General features: G+C 44.7%; 1 protein-coding gene across 3 annotated transcripts in view; it reads left to right on the forward strand.

Moving 5' to 3' along the window:
• The window catches only part of GABRA3 (gamma-aminobutyric acid type A receptor subunit alpha3), a 186,709-nt gene that overhangs the window by 45,590 nt on the left and 113,147 nt on the right, over positions 1-27,972 (forward strand). For 2 of the 3 annotated variants that reach the window (XM_038747852.1, XM_038747851.1), the window contains 2 exons: positions 2,938-3,110; positions 6,022-6,143. In XM_038747852.1, coding sequence (XP_038603780.1) covers positions 2,965-3,110; positions 6,022-6,143 — 268 coding nt within the window. In that variant the 5' untranslated portion in view covers positions 2,938-2,964. Of the gene's footprint in view, positions 1-2,774; positions 2,852-2,937; positions 3,111-6,021; positions 6,144-27,972 lie in introns of all 3 variants that reach the window. The other variant, XM_038747853.1, reaches the window with a different exon arrangement.

Here is a 27,972-nt window from a genome sequence, read left to right on the forward strand (position 1 = left end):
TGTTTTGGGTGGCTATATTATCCAGACAGAAATCAGCTCTAACTTTCAAGAAAAGAGGAAGGTAGTACGGCTTAGTGGAAAGAGGGTGAGCCTGGGATTCAGTAGAGCTGCATTCTATTCCCAGCTCCACCACGTGCCTGTTTTATGACGTTGAGGAATCACTTACCTCTCTGAGACTTTAGTTTCCTCATATGCAAAATGGGGACTAAACGTCTGTTCTCCCTCCCTCTTAGATTGTGAGCACCATGAGGGAAAGGAACCGTGCCTATGCCAATGATCTTGTATCTTCCCCAGTGCTTGGCACATTGGGAGCACTTAAAAAACATCATCATTACTATCAGTTGAAACAATTGGGACTTCAACTTTGTACTTCTCTTTGAACAAATGTGGGAAAAGCAGTTTATCTAGCTATGGGGCCCAGCAAGGTAGGATTACCCATAAAACATTAGTGTGATGGCTAACCTGATAGTTTTGGTTTCTGGGGCAAAAGATGAGGAGCAAGGGAGAAGAAGTACTAGTGGCTGGCTTCCAAGCTCAGCTGCACCAGATCCAAAAAATATGGTCCAGTGGAAAGCACACAAGCCTAGGAGTCAGAGGACCTGAGTGCTAATCCTGGCTTCGCCATTTATCTGTTGTGGGACCTTGAGCAAGTCATTTAACTACTCTGTTTTTTGATATATAACATGGGTATTAAGTACCTATTCTCCCTCGCACCTAGACTGTGTACCCCCATGGGAGAGGGACTGCATCTGAACTGATTATCTTGTATCTACCCCAGTGTTTCATACATTGGGAGTCAGAGGTGAGGGGTTCTAATCCTGCCTCTGCCACTTGTCCGCTGTGTGACTTTGAGCAAGTCACTTAACTTCTCTGTGCCTCAGTTCCCTTACCTGTAAAACAGGGATTAAGACTGTGAGCTCCACAGAGGACAACCTGATTACCCTGTATCCCCCCCCCAGCACTTAGAACAGTGCTTGGCACATAGTAAGCACTTAACAAATACCATTATTATTATTATAAGCACTTAAATATCACAAATAAAGCTCAGCAAATCCATCAGTCAATCATTGATATTTATCAAGTGCTTACTGTGTGCAAAGCACAATACAACAGAGTCAATAGACACGTTCGCACCCATATAGTCTGCAAGGGAGACAGATATTAATACGACAGACATGAAAGCCCTTTCAGACTTTCGTGCTCCCCCATCCCATCACTGTGGTACACTGAGAAGCAACATGGTGTAGTGGATAGAGCCTGGGCCTGAGAATCAGAAGCTCATGGGTACTAATCCCAGCTCTGTCACTTGTTTGCTATATGACCTTGAGCAAGTCACTTCACTTCTCTGGGCCTCAGTTACATCATCTGTAAAATGGGGATTGAGCCTATGAGCCCCACATGGGACAGGGACTGTGCCCAACCAGAATTGCTTGTATCCACCCCAGTGCTTAGTACAGTTACTGGCACATAGTAAGCATGTAACAAATATCATTCATTCATTCATTCAACCGTATTTATTGAGTGCTTACCATATGCAGAGCGCTGTACTAAGAGCTTGGGAAGTACAAATCGGCAACATATAGAGACAGTCCCTACCCAACAACGGGCTCAATCTGAGAGCTCTTTGAATCCATCAGTATTTTGGGCAGTAGGATTTAGCAATTTCTGTTACTTGTGCAGGACACAAGTAACTAGAGAGAAGCAAGCTACAGTCCTGATATATGGACCCAAATAGAGGAGGTGCCAGTCTCTCAGTAAGAGCCTGCAAGCCATCAATCTGTCTCTAGCCTGCCATGGATGGAGGTGGTTAATAAGACAGCTTGGCAAGCTGTTTAATGCAACCGTCAATGCACAATCTTTTGCCGAGCTTCACGTCTAGCTTTACGAAGAAACAGGCAGGAGCTGTATGGCTGCCGCTCACTGGGATTAGACTGGGAGAACAGGAAGAGAAAAGCAAAAACAGGCCACAGAGCTCAGACAGACAGTGCATGTCTGCCTACCCAGGTCAGACTGAATCTCGGGTCTGTGGATTAACAAGCAATAGGGAAGTGAAACTTTCCATGTGGCTACTTTTAGTGTCCCAGGACACTGGCTAATCTCCAAGAGAAGGTGGGTGGAGAGCACAAGCTAATCTTCTGGAGAAGGTGGGTTTGGGGCACGAATTAAGGGAGTGGCCTTGGAATAAGGGGGCTCTCTGCTTCTCAATAGCTCTCTGGGGTTAGGTTGAGGATTTCAACTGTGCTAGCAAGTTTTGTTTTGCTAAAGGCCAGAGCTGGAGGTAAGGGAGAAGGAGAATGCTACCTCCTTGACCCAAGATGACTCTACAGAGTGATATCTATTGCAGTTCCAGAGCGGAGGTGTGGTCAATCCCACGCCAATGCCACCCCGTCCCGCAAATCTCTCTAGCCTGAGCCAGGCTGCCACTGGAAACATGATGCCCTGAAACCCGGGGAGTCTCTAAATCATCCCCCCCACAGGCCCATCTAACCTGAGCTGTTGGAAGGTTCTACTCAGCTGCTTTCTCCATCTGGTGTCAGGCAGGGTTTCCTCAGAAGGATCTCCAAGCGTGAGTGGGCAGAGTCTCTGGGGATGGTGGTGGTGGTGTGGTGATGGCAGTGGGAAGGGTAGACTCCCTCCATTCCAAATCACTCACAATGATAGGCCGTTTCTATTGTGTGCCACATATCCATCCTGTGGGAGCAGGTGAGGTGGCAGTGTGTGATCAGGAGATCTAAATCAGAATGCCTTATGGCAGGCCTTCTCTTTGGCTGCAGATCATGAGGAGAGAGGCTGTCAAGGATCATTTTGTAATGGGGATTTGACACTAAGAGGATTTCTTCAATCAGAAAATGTAAGGTCAGAGTCCCCCTTCTCTTCCTCCTGCCTGTCATTTTTCCTCTCCCATCGTAACGAACCTCTGATTCCTTGCTTCCTCAGGTCTCTCCACGTTTCGGCCCTGAGAACATGGCACAGAGATTCCCAGGAGTTCCTCCCATCTGGTTTGCCAACCTGGGGATTCTCCTCGTGATTTCTGCTTTCCCGACGGCCACTGGACAGGGGGCCCCAAGACGGCAGGAACCGGGGGACTTTGTCAAACAAGAGATTGGAGGGTAAGATCATTGTACTAGAAATATATCTGGTGTTTCAGAAGGAAATCTCTCTTCCTTTCCCCCGTTTCTTCCTCCACATGGAATTTTCCAATAGAGTTGGAGAAAATGCCCCCTCAGCCTCTCTTCAAATTCTAACGTGCCAATCAGAAAATCCACTCCTTTCTTTGTACAACATCTAGTGGGCTCAAATAATAATAATAATAATAATGATGGCATTTGTTAAGCGCTTACTATGTGCAAAGCACTGTTCTAAGCGCTGGGGGGATACAAGGTGATCAAGTTGTCCCACATGGGGCTTACAGTCATCATCCCCATTTTACAGATGAGGTAACTGAGGCTCTGAGAAGTTAAGTGACTTGCCCAAGGTCACACAGCAGACATATGGCAGAGCCGGGACTCGAACCCATGACCTCTGACTCCAAAGCCCGTGCTCTTTCCACTGAGCCACGCTGTTTCTCAAATGTATCCTAATATGTCTTTTCTGATTTAAACTTCCCTTTGCAATACCCCAGCATCTCTCAGATGATGCTGGTCCTCCCTCCTCACTCGGCAAGTGTATTTTGGTTGCAATTTGTGTCAGCTAGAGCCAGCTGTGGGTCCCGGGGTGATATCACAAGATCACAACATCACAGCCTTGCACTCCAGAAGTAGGGTTCGTCTAGCCCTCGGTTCCACCTTGCCGTCACCTCCATCAAAGAGTATACAAGAATAAATTTGGGATTTTTCCCCAGGAGGCACTGTGCAAGGCGTGGGTGTGACAGGACATGACAGCCCCCCTTTTTCTCAGCTCCTCCTCCCCTCTGTGTTGCCCCGACTTGCTCCCTTTCCTCTACCCACCTCTCCCTGCCCCACAGAACTTGTGTATATATGTACATAAGTATAATTCTATTTATTGATATTGATGCCTGCTCATTTTGATGTGTATATATCTATAATTCTATTTATTTATTTATATACCTCTTCTTTGATATCTGTCTCCCCTCTTCTAACAACAATAACAATGATGGCATTTGTTAAGCGCTTACTATGTTCAAAGCACTGTTCTAAGCACTGGGGAGGATGCAAGGTGATCAGGTTGTCCCATGTGGGGCTCACAGTCATCATCCCCATTTTACAGATGAGGGAACAAAGGCACAGAGAAGTGAAATGACTTGCCCAAAGTCACACAGCTGACAAGCGGCGGAGCTGGGATTTGAACCCATGACCTCTGACTCCCAAGCCCGTGCTCTTTCCACTGAGCCACGCTGCTTGTCCACACTGTAAACCCATTGTGGGCAGGGATTGTCTCTCTTTATTGCTGAATTGTACTTTCCAAGTGCTTAGTACAGTGCTTTGCATTCATTCATTCAATCGTATTTATTGAGTGCTTACTGTGTGCAGAGCACTGTACTAAGCGCTTGGGAAGTACAAGTTGGCAACATATAGAGATGGTCCCTACCCAACAGTGGGCTGCACACAGTAAGCGCTCAGTAATTATGATTGAATGAATGAATGAATGAATGAATGAATGACAGGGAAAACTACCAGCCTAGATTAGGGCGTTCAGATGAACCCAGGGAATTGATACTTTCTGAAAACAGCTCCTCCCCAGATTGGCAAAGGGGCTAAGGATGATGAGGGGTATTTAAGACACAGTTGATGGTTCTAATCCTGGTGGGCTCCTTAATATCAATAATAGTAATATTAATGATAGTATTTGTTAAGTTATGTGTCAAGCACTGTTCTAAGCGCTGGGGTAGATACAAGGTAATCAGGTTGAACACAGTCCCGGACCCACATGGGGCTTACAGTCAATCCCCATTTTACAGATGAGGTATCTGAGGCACAGAGAAGTTAAGTGACTTGCCCAAGGTAAGTGGAGGAGCTTGAATTAGCACCCAGCTCCTTCTGACTCCCAAGTCAGTGCTCTATCCATTAGACTACAAGTTGCCTCACTTGTTCATCCCCACATCCATCCTTTGTATCTGGCCTTAGCTATTACTTTGACAGTTGCATCCTGCATTTGGTACAGTCCAAGAGAATGCTTGATTACCCTCCTTCCTCTTCCTTCCCACCTACCTTCCCCACTACATTGGGCTGCTCCATCATTGACGAGTGACTGGTTAGATTAATGTGAATAGGAGCCACTACACTTACAATTCTGTCAGTACTTTCTGAATAAATTCTTGTGTTCTGAGACTGCATCATTCAGCCACCCATAATCAATTGATTTTTGAAAGATGGCTGGGGGAGGCTAGAGAAAAATCCTTCTTTTTTTCAGTCTCCCCTTACTGGACAAGCCAAGCCAATTGAGCCCTTTGACTCTTGGAAGTGGGAGAAAAGATGGAGGGATGAGGTGGGCAAGCAGAAAAGCCTGAGTTTCACAGGGATGACCTCTGATATGATCTTGTGGGACCATACACGGTGGGATTTCTCAGGAATCACTTCAATGAGGGGAAAAGAGTCCACTAAGTCAATTTTTTCCGAGAGTGAGGAGTTTTTGCTTATTCATCCCCCCTCTCTGACCAGCCCCAAGCCATTTATGCACATATCTGTAATTTTATTTATTTCTATTAATGTCTGTATCCCCCTCTAGACTGTATGCTTGTTGTAGACAGGGAATGTGTCTGTTACACTTTTATATTGTACTCTCCAAAGTGCTTAGTACAGTGCTCTGGACACAGTAAGCACTCAGTAAATACGGTTGACTGACTATGTACGAGCACTTTTGTCCGCTGTCTCCCAAATACGTCATTGTACTGACAAACATAGAGTATTTAATGTTCAAGGTTACAGAAGCAGGACATGGGGAGAATGAAAAACTCTGGGGTAAAGACCTAACTGAATTTATTGAGGGAAGAAAAGCATAGACGTGAGATGACCTGGGTGATTTCTTCTCCCATCTCTGTTCTTTCTCCCTGTTCCCCACTAGGCTCTCTCCAAAGCACGGACCAGATATTGCTGATGACAGTACTGACAACATCACCATCTTCACCCGGATTTTGGACCGGCTGCTGGATGGATACGACAACCGGCTAAGACCTGGGCTTGGAGGTCAGTCTGTATTTCGGGATCCTGTTCTGCTCCTCCTGTCTCCCTTTGGAAAAGGCTTTATTTAGGGTCTTTTAGGGGCAGACTCTCTGCTGGTCACTCCTCAGGATAGGACCAACAGACATGCATGGAGAGTTCCCTCTAGGAGTTTCCAATTTGCTCAGGTCCTGCTTTAGGACAGTTCAGCTTGTGTGCCGAGTAATAAAGGAGGTGTCCTTGCAGTGGACCAGCAGACAAGATCTTTAATGCCCATGGTCCAGTCTTCCTTTTTTCTGCTTGCTCTTGCTGCCAACGGCAGGGGTGGGAAGGTAGGAGTGGTAACATGTATCTCTCTTCATACTCCCCTGTCCACTGCCCCAGATCCCCAGTGAGTGACTCTGGGCTTGGTAGTGATGGAAAGGGAGGAGAAGGGGTGTCGTGAAAGTGATGAGGTTTGTGAAAATAGGATTGGGTTTGCTGGAGCAGCACCCCACCAAGATGAGACTGTGAGCCCGCCGTTGGGTAGGGACCGTCTCTATATGTTGCCAACTTGTACTTCCCAAGTGCTTAGTACAGTGCTGTGCACACAGTAAGCACTCAATAAATATGATTGAATGAATGATCCTGTGTGCCAGTCATAGACAGTTGTTGAGGATAAATCCAATTGTTCACAGAATCACATCCCAGATCAGGCCCAAATTTCACCCTGAGGGTCCCCAGAGCATTTGGTAGGAGAACTCTCCCCTCCAAGGTTTCTTCAGTGGGTCTTTCCCAGTTGGAAATGAGCTGCTGGACTCTTCTTCCAGCACATTCCAGTTCTCAGGTAGCAAGACTTTAGTATTTATTTATTGTTTTTATTATGGTATTTATTAAGTGGTTACTATGTGTCAAGTACTTTGTGTCAAGCATCCTCCTATCTAGACTGTGAACCTTGTGTGGAACAGAGACTGTTTCCAAAATGATAAACTTTTATCTATCCTAGCATTTAGGAAAGTGCTGGACACATTAGCAAGCGCTCAGCATTGTTCTAAGCTCTGGTATAGATATGTGATAATCAGGTTGGACAGAGTCTCTGTCACACATGGGGCTCAGAGTCTCAGTAGGAGGAAGAACAGGCATTGAGTCCCTATTTTACAGTTGAGGAAACTGTGGCACAGAGAAGTGACTTGCCCAAGGTCACACAGCAAGCAGCAGAGTCAGGATTAGAACACAGGTTCTCTAACTCCCAGGCTGTGCTCTTTCTATTAGGCCACACTGCTTGCCCTAATGAGGGAGCTTCCATGGGATTCCCAGCCTAGGGCAGTGGGCGGTGAAAATCCCCTTCTTCCATAGAAGCCTTGGCCTTTTCCTACAGGAAATCCAAAATATGAAATATTATTAGGCTGATTGCACTGGATTTCCAGACTGTATTGATAGGGAATGGCCATTTCGTAACATCAGATCGGGTTCTAGCCCATGGAGATTAAGGAAGGAAAATAAACTGTTTTTGAGACCTGGATGTTGCATGTGGAGTGCACACTCTAATAATAATAATAACAACAATAATAGTGGCATTTGTTAAATGCTTACTATGTGCAGGGCACTGTTCTAAGCACTGGGGAGAATACAAGGTGATCAGGTTGTCCCATGTGGGGCTCACAGTCTTAATCCCCATTTTACAGATGAGGGAACTGAGGCCCAGAGAAGTTAAGTGACTTGCCCAAAGTCACACAGCTGACAAGTGGCAGAGCCAGGATTAGAACCCATGACCTCTGACTCCCAAGCCCGTGCTCTTTCCAGTACACATCCCAAATGCTCTTATGAGGTGTTCAGATGGATGCACAACACAGGGTGGTGTATATTTTAGGTGGTGGATGTTCCTGCCCCAGAATTATGACTGCAGGGTTGGGGGAAATGCAAACTAATGCCATTTGCACTAATGCAATTTGCAGTGGATGTGGAAGAGTTGGGTGTCATCCATCAGCCCTCAGAAAGTCTCCTGCTGCACCGACCAGGGTTCAATCTGTCCATTGGCAGAGATGGGTCCTTCCCATGGACCCAGCCACAACTCTTAGCCTCCTGTGGGATTTGCCTTCTCTCCTAAAACAAAAAGCATCAGAATTACACTGGTATCAGCTTGAAACAGTGGAGGGTGAAATGAATGGAGATAGCCATTCTTGGCTTTAAGGAAACCGGACAGGTGTGTTATATTTTTCTTTCTGTGGTAGTATTGTCTGTCTGTCACGAATGCTAATAGGAAGCTTAAAACTGGGTTCTAATCCCAGCTCCGACACTTGTCTGCTGTGTGACTTTGGACAACTTAACTTTTCTGGGCCTCAGTTACTTCATTTGTAAAATGGGGATTAAGACTGTGAGCCCCATGTGGGCCAGGTACTGTGCCCAACCTGATCATCTTGTATCTACTCCGTGCTTCATGCAGTACTTGGCACAGAATAACCACTTAAGAAATGCCATTTGAAAAAAAAAACCATGATGGGCAGGCAGAATCTCCACCTTTCTTCCTATCCACACTTGTCATTACCTAACGTCCACTTTTTTAATGCTATTTGTTAAGTGCTTACTTTGTGTCAGGCACTGTACTAAGCACCAGAGTAGATACAAGCTAGACACAGTCCGTGTTCCACATGGGGCTCACAATATTAATCCCCACTTTACAGATGAGGTAACCGAGACACAAAGAAATTAAGTGACTTGCCCAAGGTCACAGAGAAGGCAAGTGGCGGAGCCGGGATTAGAACCCATGTCCTTCTGACTCCCAAGTCCGTGCTCTATCCACTAGACCATGCTGCTTTTCATAGATGTTCCTTCTCTTGCACCATCTCATAGACTTGCCTTATTTCTTCCACCCAAGTAAAAATTTCAGACATGTATTCCTCCCATGATCTCCCTCCACACATCCTTCCCAAAACACCTCTGCCTCCCGCTCTCTGGAATTCCAGAACATGCAAAATTAGCCTTCACACTTCCCTTTGCCGTGAGACTTCTGTGTCTGGGGGAGAAGGAGGTTAATTCATCTGCATAGACCATCCATCAGTTTTATCGCCTTGCTTGTCTCTTCTCTTGGAATTAACGGCAATCCCACTAATAGCTTTCCTTCCTTGAAGTTTTCCAAAAGAAAGCTCAATCCAAACAAAATGCATCTGAAAGGACACTTAGGGGGCATGGCACACAGGGCCCAGTTTGGGTCTAAGAACAAATAGATCCCCAGAGGAAGTTATTACTAAGTTCTCTGGAGGTCCTCTCTAATTGTATGAGTCCATGGCTCCCACGAGCCCCTTACTCGGAAAAGCTTCCAAACCTCCCCACAGAATGGCCCTGGTAGACTGTAATTCCTTGGCACTTACCACCACAGTGTATTAATGTACAGAGTGCCTTTGGCGGGAATCTAAGGATCCAGCTTTTCTTGGAGTGTGAGCTATTCCCAGGGTGCGTTCATCGGCTACATTCCTTTTCTCAGCCCGGTTGGCATGTCACTTCTTGGAGCACGTTGGTTCCCATGGGAGAATGTTTCTTTGGTGCCGGCTTTTCCCTGGCATGCACTAGGACTCTTGGCAGAGCTTACTCCAGCATGGACTCCAAATGGCTTTTGGGTCTGGACAAAATTAAAGATGGTTGTATAGTGGATTGGAGAAAGGCCTAGAATTATTTCCCTGCTGTCATGGCTAGGTCAGAAGAGTGGTAAACTGGCAGTTTCACCTCAAGCCCCAGCTCAGCCCCATTGCCGGAGTGGAGCAGGGGTTAAGTGTTTTTTTTTTGTTTCCTCATAGTCCATCTTCTCCAGGAAGTTTGCCTGGATTAACCACATCTATTCTCCAAACTGCCAGAACAATCTGTTACTCACTCCTCCTCAACTCATCCGTCTAATCATTCATCTCCAGGGTCATATTATAAAAAGTGCTTATCAAATACCAAAAAAAAGAGTGGGGATAAAAATCAGAGCTATTTAAATTGTTTCTTAGGCACTGATCACTTACTGAAGTTTGAGCCAAAAAAACAAACAAAAAAAACCCCAACCAAACAAAAAACAACAACACCAAAGACCTTTTATTACTGGACTGTCAGTTGTAAGTCAACTATTTATGGAGCACCCTGCGGAGTGGGGGTGGGGCGGGAGACAAAAGCTCCCTAAAACTGGAAAGAGAGTTGGTAACTCAAAGGAAATTTATCTTTCCTTATTATCATTTATTTATTTATTATTTATTATTATTATTTATTATTCTAAATAAATAAATTTATTTAGAATAAATCCACTTCGATTTATTCTACAAGGGACTGCTGTTTTAAGGAGCTCAGCAAATTATAGCACCTAATTTAGAGTTGAAGGAGCACAACCCATCAATAATAATAATAAAAATAATTAATAATTAATAATAATAATTGTTAAACATTTATTATGTCCTGAGAACTGTGCTCAGCAGTGGGATAAATGCAAGACAATCAGATCAGACACAGTCCCTGCTCTACACGAGGCTCATAGTCTGAGTGGTAAAGAGACTATGTATTGATTCCCAGTTTGCCAGTGAGGAAACTGAGGCACAACGAAGTGAAGTGACTTGCCCAGAATCACACTAAAAACAAGGGGCAGAGCTGGGGTTAGGACACAGTTCTCCTGAGTTCCAGTCTTGTGCTCTTTCCACCAGGCCACTGTTACATTTCTTGGTACCATTTTCCTCACATTCTCCCAGAGAAGCAGCATGGCCTGGTGGATAGAACCCAGGCCTGAGAGTCAGAAGGACTTGGGTTCTGATCCTGACTCTGCCACTTGTCTGCTCTGTGACCTGGGGCAAGTCACTTCACTTGCTGTGCCTCAGTTCCCTCATCTGTAAAGTGGGGATTAAGACCGTGAACCCCATGTGGGACAAGGACTGTGTCCAACCAGATTACCTCATATCTACCCCAGCACCTAAAACAGTGACTGCCACACAGTAAGTGTTTAACAAATTCCATTAAAAAAATTCAGGCCTGCACATCAATTTTCTCATCTGTAAAATTCGGATAAGATACCTGCTCCCCTTACTTTTTAGATTACAAACCCTCAATCCTTTGCTGATAAACTCATAATCTAACACCCCACCACCCCAGACCCAGATGGAGAGGCAAACAGAGAACCACAGAGGCATAGCACAGCCCAATGCTCAACTCCTCTCACTTCTAGACTGTAATCTCGGTGTGGGCAGGGATTGTCTCTATTGCTGAATTGTACTTTCCAAGGGCTTAGTACAGTGCTCTGCCTACAGTAAGCACTCAGTAAATATGACTGAATGAATGAATGAATGAATTAACTCCTGGGACTTGGTTCTTTGTGCCCGTTCCTGTCCACCACACATCTACACATCAGGCAAAAACTCCTCACTCTCGGCTTCAAGGCTGTCCATCACCTCGCCCCCTCCTATCTCACCTCCCATTTCTCCTTCTACAGCCCAGCCCGCACCCTCCGCTCCTCTGTCGCTAACCTCCTCACTGTGCCTCATTCTCGCCTGTCCCGCCGTCGACCCCCAGCCCACGTCCTCCCCCTGGTCTGGAATGCCCTCCCTCTGCACATCTGCCAAGCTAGCTCTCTTCCTCCCTTCAAATCCCTACTGAGAGCTCACCTCCTCCAGGAGCCTTCCCACACTGAGCCCCCTCCTTCCTCTCCCCCTCCTCCCCCTCCCCATCCCCTCGCCTTACCTCCTTCCCTTCCCCACAGCACCTGTATATATGTTTGTACATATTTATTACTCTATTTATTTTACTTGTACATATTTATTTTATTTATTTTATTTTGTTAATATGTTTTGTTTTGTTGTCTGTCTCACCCTTCTAGACTGTGAGCCCGCTGTTGGGTGGGGACCGTCTCTATATGTTGCCAACTTGTACTTCCCAAGCGCTTAGTACAGTGCTCTGCACACAGTAAGCGCTCAATAAATACGATTGAATGAATGAATGAATGAATGTGAATGAGCGCAACTGCCTTTTACCTAAGGAGGCCTTGATTCCAATCCAGAAATAGATCACAGGTGAAAATGAGTCTGGTAGTCTCATCCCAGACCTACTGAACTACAGTCAAATTTGGCAGGGTGTTTCCCGTTGTATGGTCACTCAAGGATTGAAATGCAGCGATAAACCTTATAGACCGGGAAGAGAAGAGTCCTGAGGCCGAGAGTGCATACATATGCTTTGGGCCACCAGGATGGAAACTTATTAGCCAGCTGAGTCTCAAGACTGGGATATAGGTCTGAATTGAGGAACATCAAAGGGAAGACTCAGCTTTATCACAGGAAATCCATCAATCAATCAGTAATGTTTACTGAGTTCCTATTTCTTATGGTATTTTTTAAGCGCTTACTATATGCCAGGCACTTTCCTAAGTGCTGGGGTAGATATACGCTAATCAGCTTACAGTCTAGAGAGGATGGTGAGGCTGGTTGTTGAGGAGATGCAGCATGTTGTAGTAGATAGAACATGGGACTGAAAGTCAGAAGGTCATGGATTCCAATCCCGGGTCCACCAGTTTGCTTCTGTTTGACCTTGGGCAAGTCACTTCACTTCTCTGTGCCGCAGGTACCTCATATGTAAAATGGGAACCGGAATTGAGACTGTGAGCCCCACATGGGACAGGGACTGTGTCCAATTCTATTTGCTTGTAATAATAATAATAATGATGGCATTTATTAAGCGCTTACTATAATAATAATAATAATAATAATGGCATTTATGAAGCGCTTACTATGTGCAAAGCACTGTTCTAAGCTCTAGGGAGGTTACAAGGTGATCAGGTTGTGCCACGGGGGGCTCACAGTTTTCATCCCCATTTTACAGATGAGGTAACTGAGGCACAGAGAAATGAAGTGACTTGCCCAAAGTCATACAGCTGACAACTGGAGGAGTTGGGATTTGAACCCATGACCTCTGACTCCAAAGCTCATACTCTTTCCACTGAGCCACGCTGCTTCTCAGCCACGCTGCTTGTACAGCACTTAGTAGAGTGCCTGGCACATAGTAAGCACTTAACAGATTCCATCGTTATTATGAATAGGCCTACTCCTTCCTAACAGATGTAAGCTGATCTGCAGGGGTGACCTCCACATTTCAGCCCAGCTGAAACTTGTATTTCCAACTCAGGGTGGCCCAGGGCAGAGCAAGGTGTCAACAAGTGGTTAACAAAATGCTCTACATAGTTGAGGCTCAAATCCCCAAAGGATGATCATACCAGTAATAATAATAAATTTCTGATACTTGTTAAGCACTTACTAAATGCTGGGGTATTAAACTCTCTTCTATTGTACTCTCCCAAGCACTTACTCAAGTGCTCTACACACAGTATGCACTCAATAAATACCACTGATTGATCAATTGATCTCTCTGTTCAGGTAGCTGTCTGGATCCTTGTCATCAGGAGCTCAACCTCAGCTGGTGGGTTTTACAAAATCAACCTGGAAGCACCGGAAAGTTCAGGCACTAGAAAGGTCACGGGAAGGGGTGGTAGGTTTGGAGTGAGAATGAAAGACACTTCTCTGTCCTTAGAGAGCTCTATACTGAACCCTGAGGGATGAGGCGCAGGGAATCCCACAGCTCCAGACTGTCCCTGTCGCTGAGAGTTTTTATTCTGTCATGGTGACCAAATGTCTCTATGCCTTCAGGGGTCACTTCTGCTTCTCATAGGGCTTGTGAAACAAATTGCTTTTGGCCCTTCCTGGAGAGAACTGACCCTGTCTATTTCTTCTCCTTGCCCATCATCCAACAGAAGCTCTTGAAGTGACATCACTTCTTCCTTCCTCCATCCCATCCTAATTCCATATGAGATCGCCCTGACCCCCTTAGAGCTATCATTCCAGTTGCCTCCTCATTCCCCTCCTCCAGAGATCATTCTTCACAGATGAGATGGAGAAGTCTTTGATGTTAGATAGAGTAAACCTACCATCAATTTGAAAGAAAGAAAAAAATGGTGGCAGAATCCATTTGTTTAGTTGTGGCCATAATGAAATCTGTCTCATTAGCCAGCTAATAAAAGGGGGGACTTGCTACAAATAACATTTTGTCACAACTAAGCACTAAAGGGCTTGAAAAGCATTAGATTGAGTTTGTGAGGAATGGCTTTAATTCTATAAGGCAACTTCCTCGAGCTTTTGGTCCAGGAGTCTTGTTAAATTGGTAGCTACTTGGGGTTACTGGGTTGTCAGAGTTTTGCCCTTCCATTTCCACTCTACCCAGACAGTGGGGTCTTTTTGAGTCCTCTTCCAGGGTGGGGACTTGGATAGGGTTTGGGAGGTGGACAAGCCTGAAATATTCTTGGGGAAAGAACAGTACAAAAGGGCAGGTATAGAGTGGAAGACAGACATTAAAATAAATGAGACATGGTTATGAACATAAGTGCTGTGGGGCTTGGGTGAATATCAAAGTGCTTAGTAATTGTAGTATTTATTATGCACTTATTATGTGCCAGCCACTGCACAAAGCATTGGGGTAGATACATACCAGTCAGGTTGGACACCACCCCTCTCCTACATTGGGCTCACAGTCTTAATCCCCATTTTACAGATAAGGTAACTGAGGCACAGAGAAGTGAAATGACTTGCCCAAGGTCACCCAGCAGACAAGTGGCGAGCTGGAATTAGAACCCAGGTCCTTCTGACTCATCCACCTGTACTCTATCCATTAGGCCATGCTGCTTCACAGACCCAAGTGCAAAACCTATGGAGAAGGGACAGCTAAGACAGGGAAGTGAGGGCTTAGTCTGGGAAGATGACTTGGAGGACACATGATTTTAGGATGGCTTTGAAGATGGGGAGAGAGGGAGTCTGTTGACTATTAAGCGAGGGGGAATGCTAGGTCAGAAGGAAGATGCAATAGTAATAACAATTGCGGTATTTAAGTGCTTTCTGTGTACCAAGCACTGGAGGGGCTACAAGGCAATCAAGTAGAAGCAGCATGGCTCAATGGAAAGAGCCCAGGATTGGGAGTCAGAGGTCATGGGTTCTAATCCTGGCTCCACCACATGTCTGCTGTGTTACATTGGGCAAGTCATTTAACTTCTCTGAGCCTCAGTTCCCTCATCTGTAAAAGGCTGTGAGACTGTGAGCCCCACTTGGGACAACGTGATCACCTTGTTCTACCCCAGCGCTTAGAACAGTACTCAGCACATAGTAAGTGCTTAACGAATACCATCATCATTATTATTATTATTAAGACAAAGTCCCCATTCCACATGGTGCTCACAATTTAAAAGGGGGGGGGGGCAGCTATTTAATCCTCATTTAGCAGGTAAGGAAACTGAGGCAAAAAAGCAGTTAAGTGATTTACCCAAGGTCACACTACAGGCAAGTCCTCTGGCTCCCAGTCCCATGTTCTTTCCACTAGGCTGTTAGTATCTTTGACTCTATACCTAAGTCCTCCTCTCCTCTTCTCCCACTCCCTTCTATGCCACTCTCACTTGCTCCTTCATTCATCCTGCCTTCCATCCCCACAGAACACATCTATATGTACCTATAATTTGTCTACTTATTTATATTAATGTCCATCTTCCCCTCAAGACTGTGAGCTCCTTAGGGGCAGGAATGTGTCTGTTGTTTTGTTTTGTTGTCTGTCTCCCCCTTCTAGACTGTGAGCCCATTGTTGGGTAGGGACTGTCTCTATATGTTGCTAACTTGTACTTCCCAAGTGCTTAGTACAGTGCTCTGCACACAGTAAGCGCTCAATAAATACGATTGAATGAATGAATGAATGTTGTTCTACTGTACTCTCCCAACTGCTTAGTGCAGTGCTTTGCACACAGTAAGCGCTCAGTAAATGATTGAATGTTCTCTATCCTCCTTGGACCATGTCCAATCTGCTTCTATTGTTTCTATCTCAGAGCATGGCACATAGTAAGTATTTAACAAATAACACTATTATCATCATTAAAGGCATTATTCCTAAACAAAGGAAGAAACAATGGTAGGAGGTGTGTTGGATATTTTCCATTTTAAAAGTGAAAGGAAGTGTCTACAGATGCAGATTGGAAGCCCCAAATTTATTGTATGACAAACAAGACCTTAGAACATATTGGTACAATAGAAACCTGCGGCTATTAGGGCTAATGAATCAATCCTATCTATTGAGTACTGACTGTCTGCAGAGTACAGAACTGAACACTTGGGAGAATACATTGTAACAGTTGGTAGGCACATTCCTTGGTCAAAATGAATTTACAGTCTAGAATCACAAGACTCGGGATTCAAAGTACATGTTTTCACTGAACCCTTCACCATCTCTTCTACAGTCTATTGGACTCAGAAGAAACTCAATAAATACCATAATTACTAAATAGAAAAACCTGAAAGTGCAGAAAACGATCCACACCCATTACCATTTGGGCCTATTAAGGCTGGAACCAAACGAGATGTCACTGGTGCAGAAAATGGACAGTTCAGAACCAGAGAAAGAAATGGGTTGAATTTATTTTCATTTACACTCCTGGAACCTCAAGTTCATAGACAACAAAAATGAAAATGAAAGACTTGGGAGAAGAATACACATTTGAGATTTGCAGAGATAAATGGGTTGCTGTTTATGAGTAGCAATATTGTTTACTTCCCCTCCATTAAGAGCCTCACTTGCATGCTGGGGGTTCTTCTTAGGGCTACTGGGTAGTGGTGTGGCCTGTTGAGTGTGAGAAACTTTGTGATGAGCTTGGTGAGTGAAAGGGGTTAGAGGAGGGAAGAAGGGGTTTGAGCCCACATGGCTGAGGGGGGGCTAGTAATAATCTAATGATGGCATTTGTTAAACACTTTCTGAGTACTAAGCACTGGGATAGATAAATGAGAGAGTCAAGCTTGAGGCAGCCTATGTCCCATGGGGGAAAATGGAAGGTGATATATCACATTAAGCCTGGGCCTACCCAGCTTAAACCAAAATATGCCACTAATGATGGCATTTAATAAGTGCTTACTATGTGCAAAGCACTGTTCTAAGCGCGGGTGATCAGGTTGTCCCAAGGGGGCTCACAGTCTTAATCCCCATTTTACAGATGAGGTAACTGGGCCCTGAGAAGTTAAGTGACTTGCCGAAAGTCACACAGCTGACAATTGGAGGGGTTGGGATTTGAACCCATGACCTCTGACTCCAAAGCCTGTGGTCTTTCCACTGAGCCACGCTGCTTCTCTAACCACTACTGCTCAAAGGATTGTCACCTGTGCAATTGGGAATGAGGAGTTCAAAGGAAAATTGTCAAGCTAGTTGGAGTGAAGAGATTTTGTGAGTGGGGGAGAGGGCTCTCTGAGAAGGTACTCTGGCTAGGGTTCTGGAGAGGGCAGGGGGCAGACTAGCAATGCTATCTGGTGCTCTTGGGTCAGTGGACGTGTCCATAAACAGAAGAATAAAAGCCAGACAGCTAAACAGAGAAGTCACAAGTTATATCAAGAGGGTGACCAGGGACAAGGGCTTGTTTCTGTTTTTAGACACTTACCATGTGCCGGGGGAGAGGGGAAAGGAGGAGGAGGAGTGGGAGGGGCTCAAACCCAGATGGAAGTCCTTAACCACCCATTCTTCCTGGAAAAAGATGTATCTTTTTTCCCATAAAGAAGAATGGTTAAATGTGATTTATAGCCATGGGCTTTCTTTCCTCCCATGAATTTTAAAGCAAGTCGCTCCATCTTCAGCGTCTTTTATGTGATGTAACGTTAATAGCATTAAATCAACTTTGGCTAGGAACACTGCACGGAATTATTTTGCAAATCAAAAAAGTGGTGTGATTTTTTTTTTTTAATGAGAAAAGAGCCTTTTAACTACACAAGACATTGCTTTGGCAGGACCAGAATACAGATGGACCCTTTTGGTTTCAGGTGACAAGGGAATTAGATTTAAGAAAGAAGTGACATTTTGTTCAGGAGGCATACGTAAGGGGAAATAACATAGTACCACCACTATATCTAAGTCCTGATTGGGTATGTACAATTTTGAATATATCATTTAAGGCAGCTAATGATAGATGCATTAATCTTCTTGAACTTTATGTTCAAATTGCCTGGAAAAATTCCTGTGGGTGTAATGTCAAATATATTGCCAGCTATCCATATCTTGCCCCCTTTCTTCCCACGTCAGACCTTTATTCACTGCCTGACCATGCAGTACCAGAAATCAGTCAGTAGATTACCAATTAATACAATATACAGAATTTCACTGCAGAATTCTAAATCATGGCCCCGATCAATTAGGAGACTGCGTTGGTTTGTGTATCTTCATTCAGATTTATGGAGTTTTCAATCTGATAGAGGAGCTGCTGCTGTTTGGTTGGGTGGTGGAAGAAGAAAAAGACTTGGTCTCAGCAGGGAAGAGTGGTAGAGTAGGGACGAGGCAAGGAGCCAGAGGAGGGAAAACTGAATCTGCCTCTAGCTTCTGGTCCCAATCCTCATCTCAGTTGTATGTCTGATGAAGCTGTTACAGTTAAATGGAAAAGGGAGAGGCAAGGGAAAATTAAAGGTAGAAAAAGTGTGTCTTCAAAGATGCAAATTCAGCCTCTTCCCCACTGTGATGGTAGTGCCTGAGAGAGTGGAAGGAATGCATCTCACATTATCTAATATGTCAGTGGGAAAACAGATTATTTTTCAGGGATGCGTCTATTTTCTCTATTGAGGATGGCTACAGCTGTTCTTCATGCTCCAAGATCATGCTAATTAATGGGATAATTTCACCATGTGTGTTCATGGGCTTGAAAAGACTGGTGAAAAACCATCCCTCCCTCCCTCCCTTATTGTGCACCCCTTGTGTCCTTTCTGTGGCTTTTGTTCTTTTAAGTTTCCAGTTCTGCCTCTTCCTGTTAAGATTTTCCCCAGGTTTCTGCTCTAGATGAGCTTACCTACTCCTGATTATGACACACCAGCCTGATTTATCCATCTGTGCTGGCTGCCCCCAGCTAGGACACCTGGCTTGAGGGTGTGTTTCACTGTATCTTTAAATAGTTGCTTTTGTCCTCCTTGCTTACAGTTCCCCAGACTTCAACTCGTCTTCTAGCAATTGTTTGAGTGCCTAGTCTCTTGTGGAGCCCTGCCTGGACCAAGTCTGGCAAAGAATGCAGCTTCAGGGCTGGTGTGTTCAGCTTTCTGCTATCTCACTGATCATGATCCTGTCTTTTCGTTTCTCCAAAGCGACAGTTTGGTTCATTTGATTTGGTAGAACTGTTCAGTAAGTTGGTTATGGTATCTATAACTGTCTCATGTCTTGTAGCTTCTCTAGAGCACTAAGTTTATAATGAAGCTTGAGGCTAAGTAGGCTCCGCAATCTGAAAGTCTCCCAGAGCACATGCTAGTCATCTTAATTTTGTATTTCTTTGTCCCGCCGTTCATCAATAGATAGGGTGATGCTCTACACTGTAATTCATTGATAGCGATCAACTCTCTGACACCAGTGAAAATGTTTGGTTTGGTTGTCGTGGGGCTAGCAGGGTACAGGCTGATTAAAAACAGAGGGATTCTTTAATTTTATTGTTAGTCCAGTCCACTTTACTGATGGTATATATTTAGTGCTTACTGTGTGCCAAGCATTGTGCTCTGTGCTGGGGTAGATGTGAAATTAGCAAAGACAGTGGCAATCAGTGAATAATTTTTATTGAGGGTTTACTGTGTTTGGAACATTATATTAAGCCCTTGGGGGAGTACCATCCAATAGGGACCGTCTCTATATGTTGCCGACTTGTATTTCCCAAGCACTAAGTACTGTGCTCTGCACACAGTAAGCGCTCAGTAAATACAATTGAATGAATAGTGTTGGTAGACATAAATCCTGGTCTCAAGGAATTTATCTAGAGGGCTCACACTCTAAGAGGAGGGAGAGCAAGATATTATCCTAATTTTTCAGATGAGGAAACTGAGGCACAGAGAAGTTGAGCAAATTGTCCAAGGTCATGCCGCATGCAAATGGTGGAAGCAGGATTAGTATTAATCAATCAGTGGTATTTATTAAGCGCTCACTGTATGCAGAGCTTTAGAACCCAGGCCTTCTGATAAGACCACATAGTTCTTAATTGTGTTATTTAGGTTCTTACCATATATCTAGCATTGTACTAATCACTGGGGTGGATACAGAATAATCAGTAGTTTAGCCTATTGGAAAGATCAAAGGTCTGGGAGTTAGAGGACCAGGTTTTAATCTCAGCTCTGTGACTTGCTTGCTGTGTGACCTTAGGCAACTCATTTAACTTCTCTGTGCCTCAGTGTCCTCAACTGTTAAATGGTGACTCAGTACTTAGATTGTGAGTCCCTTGTGAGACAGGGACTGTGTCCAAACTGATTACCTTGATTCTTCCCCAATGCTTAAAACAGTACTTGACCCACAGTAAATGTTAATAAAACCCCACAGGTCTTGGACCCCCATTTTACAGATGAGTAAGTGCTCAATAAATATGATTGAATGAATGAATTAATGAATGAGTAAACTATGGCCAGAGAAGTTAAGTGATTAGCCCAGAGTCACACTGCTAATAGTGGAGCAGGAATTAGAACCCAGGTCCTCTGGCCCCCAGGCTCATGTTATTTTCTCTAGGCCACAGTGACTAATGAGTCTTTGAAATCCTATGGCATTTCTTCAAGGTGGGCTAAGCTAAGGAAAAGTCTTTTCAGACATCTTAACAGTTCATCTTCTTACAGATCCCAGCAGGACCACTTTCAGAGCCAAGGGCTTTGCCATTCTTCAAGGTTCTCGCTGTGGTGCTAAGTTCCTTAATAGTTGGAACTAAAGTCACTTGCTCACACATTGTCAAGGTTTCAGTTCTTCAAAGGGCCTCATCTTCAGTGGAGGAAGGTCTGTTGAGGAAGTCACTGAAGTTGTGTTTCCATCTCCACGGGATTTTGTCCATGTCTGGTTGGAGTGTGGAGCAATCTACAGTCTTTTGACAGTGGGTAGGCTCTTTAAGGTATCTTTCAAAACCCTGGGTGTGGTGACAACCTTGGACATCTTAGATCTCTTTTTAGTCTTGGCAGGCCCACCTCCTATTGTGCACGTGCCTAATCTTGGCATGACCTTCACACTAATAATAATTAATGGTATTTGTTAAGTGCTTAGTATCTGCCAAGCATTGTTCTAAGTGCTGAGGTAGATGCAAGGTAATCAGGTTGTCCCACGTGGGGCTTACAGTCTAAATCCCCATTTTACAGGTGAGGTAACTGAGGCACAGAGAAGTTGAGGCTCACCCAAGGTCATACAGCAGGCAAATGGCAGAGCCGGGATTAGAAGCCGTGTCCTCTGACTCCAAAGCCCGTGCTCTTTCCACTAAGCCATGCCAGAATTGCTTCCAAAGGCCTCCCCTCTTACCTAGTCTTGCTCATAATAATAATAATTGTGGCATTTGTTAAGCACTTACTTTGTGCCAGGTACTGTACTAAGTGCTGATCTGGATACAAGCAAATTGGGTTGAACACAGTCCCTGATCCACATTCATTCATTCAATCGTATTCATTGAGCGCTTACTGTGTGCAGAGCACTGTACTAAGTGCTTAGGAAGTACAAGTTGGCAACATATAGAGATGGTCCCTACCCAACAGTGGGCTCACAGTCTAGAAGGGGGAGACAGACAACAAAACAAAACATATTAACAAAATAAAATAAATAGAATAGTAAATATGTACAAGTAAAATAGAGTAATAAATCTGTACAAACATATATAGAGGTGCTGTGGGGAGGGGAAGGAGGTAGGGTGGGGGAATGGGGAGGGGGAGAGGAAGGAGGGGACTCAGTCTGGGAAGGCATCCTGGAGGAGGTGAGCTCTCAGTTGGGCTTTGAAGGGAGGAAGAGAGCTAGCTTGGCAGATGTGCAGAGGGAGGGCATTCCGGGCCAGGGAGAGGACGTGGGCTGGGGGTCGACGGCGGGAGCGGTGAGAACGAGGCACAGTGAGGAGGTTAGTGGCAGAGGAGAGGAGGGTGTGGGCTGGGCTGGAGAAGAAATGAAGGGAGGTGAGGTAGGAGGGGGTGAGGTGATGGAGAGCCTTGAAGCCGAGAGTGAGGTGTTTTTGCCTGATGCGTAGGTTGACTGGTAGCCACTGGAGATTTCTGAGGAGGGGAGTAACATGCCCAGAGCGTTTCTGTTCAGAGATGATCTGGGCAGCAGCGTGAAGTATAGACTGAAGTGGGGAGAGACAGGAGGATGGGAGATTAGAGGGGAGGCTGATGCAGTAATCCAGGCGGGATAGGATGAGAGATTGAAACAGCAGGGTAGCGGTTTGGATGGATCTTGGCAATGTTGCAGAGGTGAGACCGACAGTTTTTGGTGATGGATTGGATGTGAGGGGTGAACGAGAGAGCAGAGTCGAGGATGACACCAAGGTTGCAGGCTTGTGAGATGGGAAGGATGGTAGTGCCGTCAACAGTGATGGGAATGTCAGGGAGAGGGCAGGGTTTGGGAGGGAAGATAAGGAGTTCAGTCTTGGACATATTGAGTTTTAGATGGCAGGCAGACATCCAGATGGAGATGTCTTGAAGGGAGGAGGAGACACGAGCCTGAAGGGAGGGAGAGAGAGCAGGGGCAGAGATGTAGATTTGGGTGTCATCAGCGCAGAGATGATAGTTGAAGCCGTGGGAGCAAATGAGGTCACCTAGGGAGTGAGTGTAGATAAAGAACAGAAGGGGACCAAGAACTGACCCTTGAGGAACCCCTACATTAAGGGGATGGGAGGGGAGGGGAAGCCCACAAAGGAGACTGAGAATGAACGGCCGGAGAGATGAGGAGAACCAGGAGAGGACGGAGTCTGTGAAGCCAAGGTTGGGTAGCGGTTCACAGTCTTAATCCCCATTTTACAGATGAGATAATCGAGGCCTAGAAAAGTGAAGTGACTTTCCCAAGGTCACACAGCAGACAAGTGGCAGAGCCGAGATTAGAACTCAGTTCCTTCTGACTCCCAGGCCCGGGCTCTATCTACTTCATGGCTCAGTGGAAAGAGCACGGGCTTTGGAATTCAGAGGTCATGTGTTCGAATCCTGGCTCTGCCAATTGTCAGCTGTGTGACTTTGGGCAAGTCACTTCTCTGGGCCTCAGTTACCTCATCTATAAAATGGGAATTAAGACTGTGAGCCCCCCGTGGGACAACCTGATCACCTTGTAACCTCCCCAGCGCTTAGAACAGTGCTTTGCACATAGTAAGCGCTTAATAAATGCCATTATTATTATTATTATTATTACTTGTCCACGCTGCATGTTCCACTACAACTCAGCCCATGTGCTTCACTCAATCAATGAATCAGTTGTATTTATTGAGTACTTACTGTGTGCAGAGCATTGTTTTCATGGTACTTGTTAAGTATTTATTATGTACCTGTTTATGTACCTAAACAGTGGGGTGGGTACAAGCAAATTGGGTTAGACACAGTCCCTGACCCACATGGGGCTCACACTCTTAATCCCCATTTTCAATGGAGATGAGGTACCAGAGGCCTAGAGCAGTGAAGTGACTTGTCCAAGGTCACATAGTAGAGAAGTGGCAGAGCCAAGATTAGAACCCAGGTCCTTCTGACTCCCACATCTGTGCTCTATCCCCTAGGCCATGCTGCTTACCTAATACTCTGCTGTTTCTCCCATTTTAATTCATTTCATTGTCTGTCTCCCCCACTAGATTGTAAACTCCTTGAGGGTAGGAAATGTGTCTACCGTGTACTGTGCTCTCCCAAAAATCTACTCTGTACAATAAGTACCGTTGATTGATTGGAGCTGCAAGGAGCCAATGATCCATTGTTTGCTTAAAGGCAAATATCAAGAACTCGTACATTTTATATTTTTACATTTTCACATGGTCAGATTTGGAAAGTGTTTCTGAGCTAAACACCTTATTTGCATGTTACTTCAGAGGCTCTATACATTCTGGTTCAGCCTTTATTTTTCTGTTTTAGAAATCCATCCCCTGAATGGAAACTATTAAGCAAAAATCCTGTCCTAAAAGACTGATCTATCTTGATTAGACAGCATCAAAATCAAATAAATAGTCTGGCATAGTCTGGTGTCTTTAGGCAGACCCTTTCTGGTGCCTTCATTCAACCTGCTAAAAAGTGGGGAGCACAGGGATGTTATCTAGTTAACTATATATACACGTGTATATATATATATATATATATAGTTAACTAGATAACAAGTTATCTAGTTCTAAGTTGCAGGCACCAAACCATTCTTACATGAAAGATCTGTGTGTGCTGGAATCTGATTCTTAACGTCCCCAGTGAAGAGATTCCTGATGATGACCAGAAAACCTCTCCATTCACTTTTTAAAGTACTGGAAACATTGTGTGAATGTGGGATTGGGGGCACCCTCCCCTTTGAGTAACAGTGTTAACATGCAGAGCGTTCTGCTTTGAGTTGAAATGATTGCCAGAGCATGTTCCCGTTGTATTTTGTTTGCATAGAACGGAGGACGTTCTCAGAACACCAAGGAGTTGAGATTTGAGGTGATGCCTATAGTAACGCTATGTATATGGGTGGAACAGAAACGAAGAAAGATTTAGGCATTTGTCCTGAAGGTGGGTGGAAATTAACATCTTGTTTGATATGGGGGAATTGGCTTTTCCCCTGCGTCTGTGTGAAAGTCTGTTTAGGACTTGGCCTAAACAGAATGAATTGGCCAGTGTTGTGAAAACGTGTATTGTTCATTGAAGATAAGTTCCTAGCTGAATTTGGGAAGTTCCACAGATTGAGAGTCATTTTATTGGCCTGGGGTTTTTAATTCTTCTCCGTTCTCTCACCTACTCATGAAATCATCCAGTAACTTGCAACAAATTTGCAATTTAAGGTTTGGGGGTAGGAAACTTAACCAATTGGCCTTCAGGGCCAGAGCTATCAGTTTGGGAGGTCAAAAGGGAATTCCTTTGAGAGAAGGCACCTCCCTCTAGCAAAGGGTTGCCCCCTCTCAGTGAATGGCAGTGAATGGTTGCCCTTCTCAATGTAAGGCACTAAGGCACCTCCCCCTAGAAACTACAATGGCGGTAATTGCCGTTGTTCTCCAAGCCTAGGAATAACTGTAGGGGTGGTGATTTAATCATTATTAAAGCAGCGTGGCTCAGTGGAAAGAGCACGGGCTTAGGAGTCATAGGTCATGGGTTCCAATCCCGACCCCGCCACATGTCTGCTCTGTGACCCTGGGGAAGTCACTTAACTTCTCTGAGCCTGTTACCTCATCTGTAAAATGGGGATTAAGACCGTGAGCCCCATGGGGGACAACCTGATCACCTTGTTACCCCCCCCCCAGCGCTTAGTCGTAAGCGCTTAACAAATGCCATCATCATTATTATTATTACTATGTAGGAGGATCAAATGAATAGCTAGGAGCATAGCCTAGTGGAAAGAGCATGGGCCTGGGTGTCAGAGGACCTGGGTTCTGATCCCACTCCACCACTTGTCTGCTGTGTGACCTTGGGCAAGTCAGCGTGGCTCAGTGGAAAGAGCTCGGCCTTTGGAGTCAGAGGTCATGGGTTCAAATCCCGGCTCTGCCAACTGTCAGCTGTGTGACTTTGGGCGAGTCACTTAACTTCTCTGGACCTCAGTTACCTCATCTGTAAAATGGGGATTAAAACCATGAGCCCTCCGTGGGACAACCTGATCACCTTGTAACCTCCGCAGCGCTTAGACCAGTGCTTTGCACATAGGGCTTAATAAATGCTATTATTATTATTATTATTATTATTATTATTATTATTATTATTATCTGTGCCTGTTACCTCAGGATTAAAGCTGAGGGGCCCATGTATGACCTGGACTGTGCCCACCCTGATTTTATAATGTATCTACTCCAGGGCTTGGTACAGTGCCTGGAACATATCAGACTCTTAAGAAATACCATTTAAAAGTACATAGAAACAGAATGTTTCAAAGCTTGAGTCTGCCTCTGATCTAGGCGTAGCTTACCCCCCCCAGGCAGGGGGATAGACTGGTTGACCTCTGTAGCTCTATTTGAGCCATTTTCCTAAGACCACTGATTATTCTTATGTGTCTGCTTTAATCAATCAATCGTATTTATTGAGCGCTTACTGTGTGCAGAGCACTGTACTAAGCGCTTGGGAAGTACAAGTTGGCAACATATAGAGACGGTCCCTACCCATCAGTGGGCTCACAGTCTAGAAGGGGGAGCTTTAGGGCTCTGACCCCTTCAAAGTAAGTACAGAGGGCAAATGCATACAGCACCAGGTACGGAAACGTGATTTGAGAGGGAGCTGGTTTTAAAGTACTAAAAAAAACACGTGTACAATCACAGTGTTGTTTTCTCATTAGGAAAGTTGCTTTAAGGAATGTGAGGAAAATGAAAAATCAATAGTCAAGAAAGTGCTAAATATTTCATGACTCGGTTTCTTGAATTACCGCTGATGTAGTGGTTCATTCCTCTCCAGAAGTGAGCGAGAAGATGAAATTGTTTCCCAAGTTCCGATGCATTACAGAAGCTCAAAATGAAATTGGGAAAGGAGCAAACCCTGCAGCTGGGAGATCTGAGAATAGCGTCGGAAATCATAAACAAACAGGTTGCGGTAAAAGGAAACAAAGCCGCAGAGAGGAATAGCAAGGACTTAAATATTATTTGTGATTTATCTCATGATCTCTTTAATGGGAAGGATATTGATGTGGCCAAAATGGAGTGATTTGTAGTGAGGAGGAAAATGGCCTTTTATTGAAACCTTTAGAAGAGATCCGTTGGGCTCCCATTCTTTTGTAGGAAGATCCAGAGGCTCTGATACGGATAACAGTTGAATGTTTGTAGAACACTTTATAATTTTACTAATTAGTGGGAAGGGGAAACATAATAAATTGCATGAAGAGAATGGAAGTTTTTAATTCCTTGTTGCCTTATTTTTCACTAGAAGGGTCAATTTGAATTAGAGGCTTAATCTCAACTCCAGCCAACTAGGTTTCGATGTGGAAGCTAACGTGCAGACTGGACTGTAGGATTGTGAAGTCAAGGCAACTTCGAGGCAGCTGTGTCTGATGGAATGGAGAAAGCTCCAAGAAATTGACTATGGGGATCTCACGATCTTTAGTGATTTATATTTAGGCCTTTTGGAGGAGTGGTGAGATCCCAGGTGTCGGGAACAATGGCAAACAGAGGACTTGTTTTTGAAAAAAGGAAATGAAGGAACAGAGTCAAGAATTACAAACCTGTTAAGTTAATTTCCATGCCTTGAGAAATTGATTGGGGGAAAAATCAATTTGTAAGCAACTGGAGGCTAATAAGATGTTAAATATTGAGGGCCAGTATGTCAGAGACAATCAGTTAGATACAAGCACAGTTTATTTTGCAGCAAAAGTCATCAGATTCTGGGAGAAGAGAGTGTGGAAATCCTTAATTTTTGGAAGGCCCACAGACAAACTAGCACAATGTAAGCCAGGTGGAACAAAGGAAATGAGGGTTTAGGCCTGGTTAGTAAACTTAACTCCAGGAGTGAGTGTGGCATATTGTGGATTCAGACTTTTTTTTAATGGTTCCTTAAGTGCTTACTTTGTGCCAAGCTTTGCAACTGAGCACGCGGGCTAAGAGCTTGGGCCTGGATGTCAGAGTACCTGAGTTCTAATCTCAGCTCTGCCAGTAGCTTACTGTGTGAACATGGGCAAGTTCTTAACTTCTCCTTGCCTCAGTTTCCTCAGCTGTAAAATGGGAATTAAATCCTACTCCCCCCTACTTAGACTGTGAGTCCCATGTGACACAGCGACTGTGTCCAATCTGATAAACTTGTGTCTGCCCCAGTGCTTAGATGAGTACTAGACACATAGTAAATGCTTAAAAAATACCATTATTTGTTTATGGGGGTCGATACAAGATAATCGCATTGGACACAGTCCCTGTCCCATGTGGAGTTCCCAGTCTGAGGTGGGAGAACGATCCTGGAATCCCCATTTTACAGATGAGGTAACCCAGGCACAGAGAAGTGAAGTTGCTTTCCCGAGG

This window comes from Tachyglossus aculeatus, chromosome 6 (genome assembly GCF_015852505.1).
Source record: "Tachyglossus aculeatus isolate mTacAcu1 chromosome 6, mTacAcu1.pri, whole genome shotgun sequence".
Classification (NCBI taxonomy): Eukaryota; Metazoa; Chordata; class Mammalia; order Monotremata; family Tachyglossidae; genus Tachyglossus; species Tachyglossus aculeatus.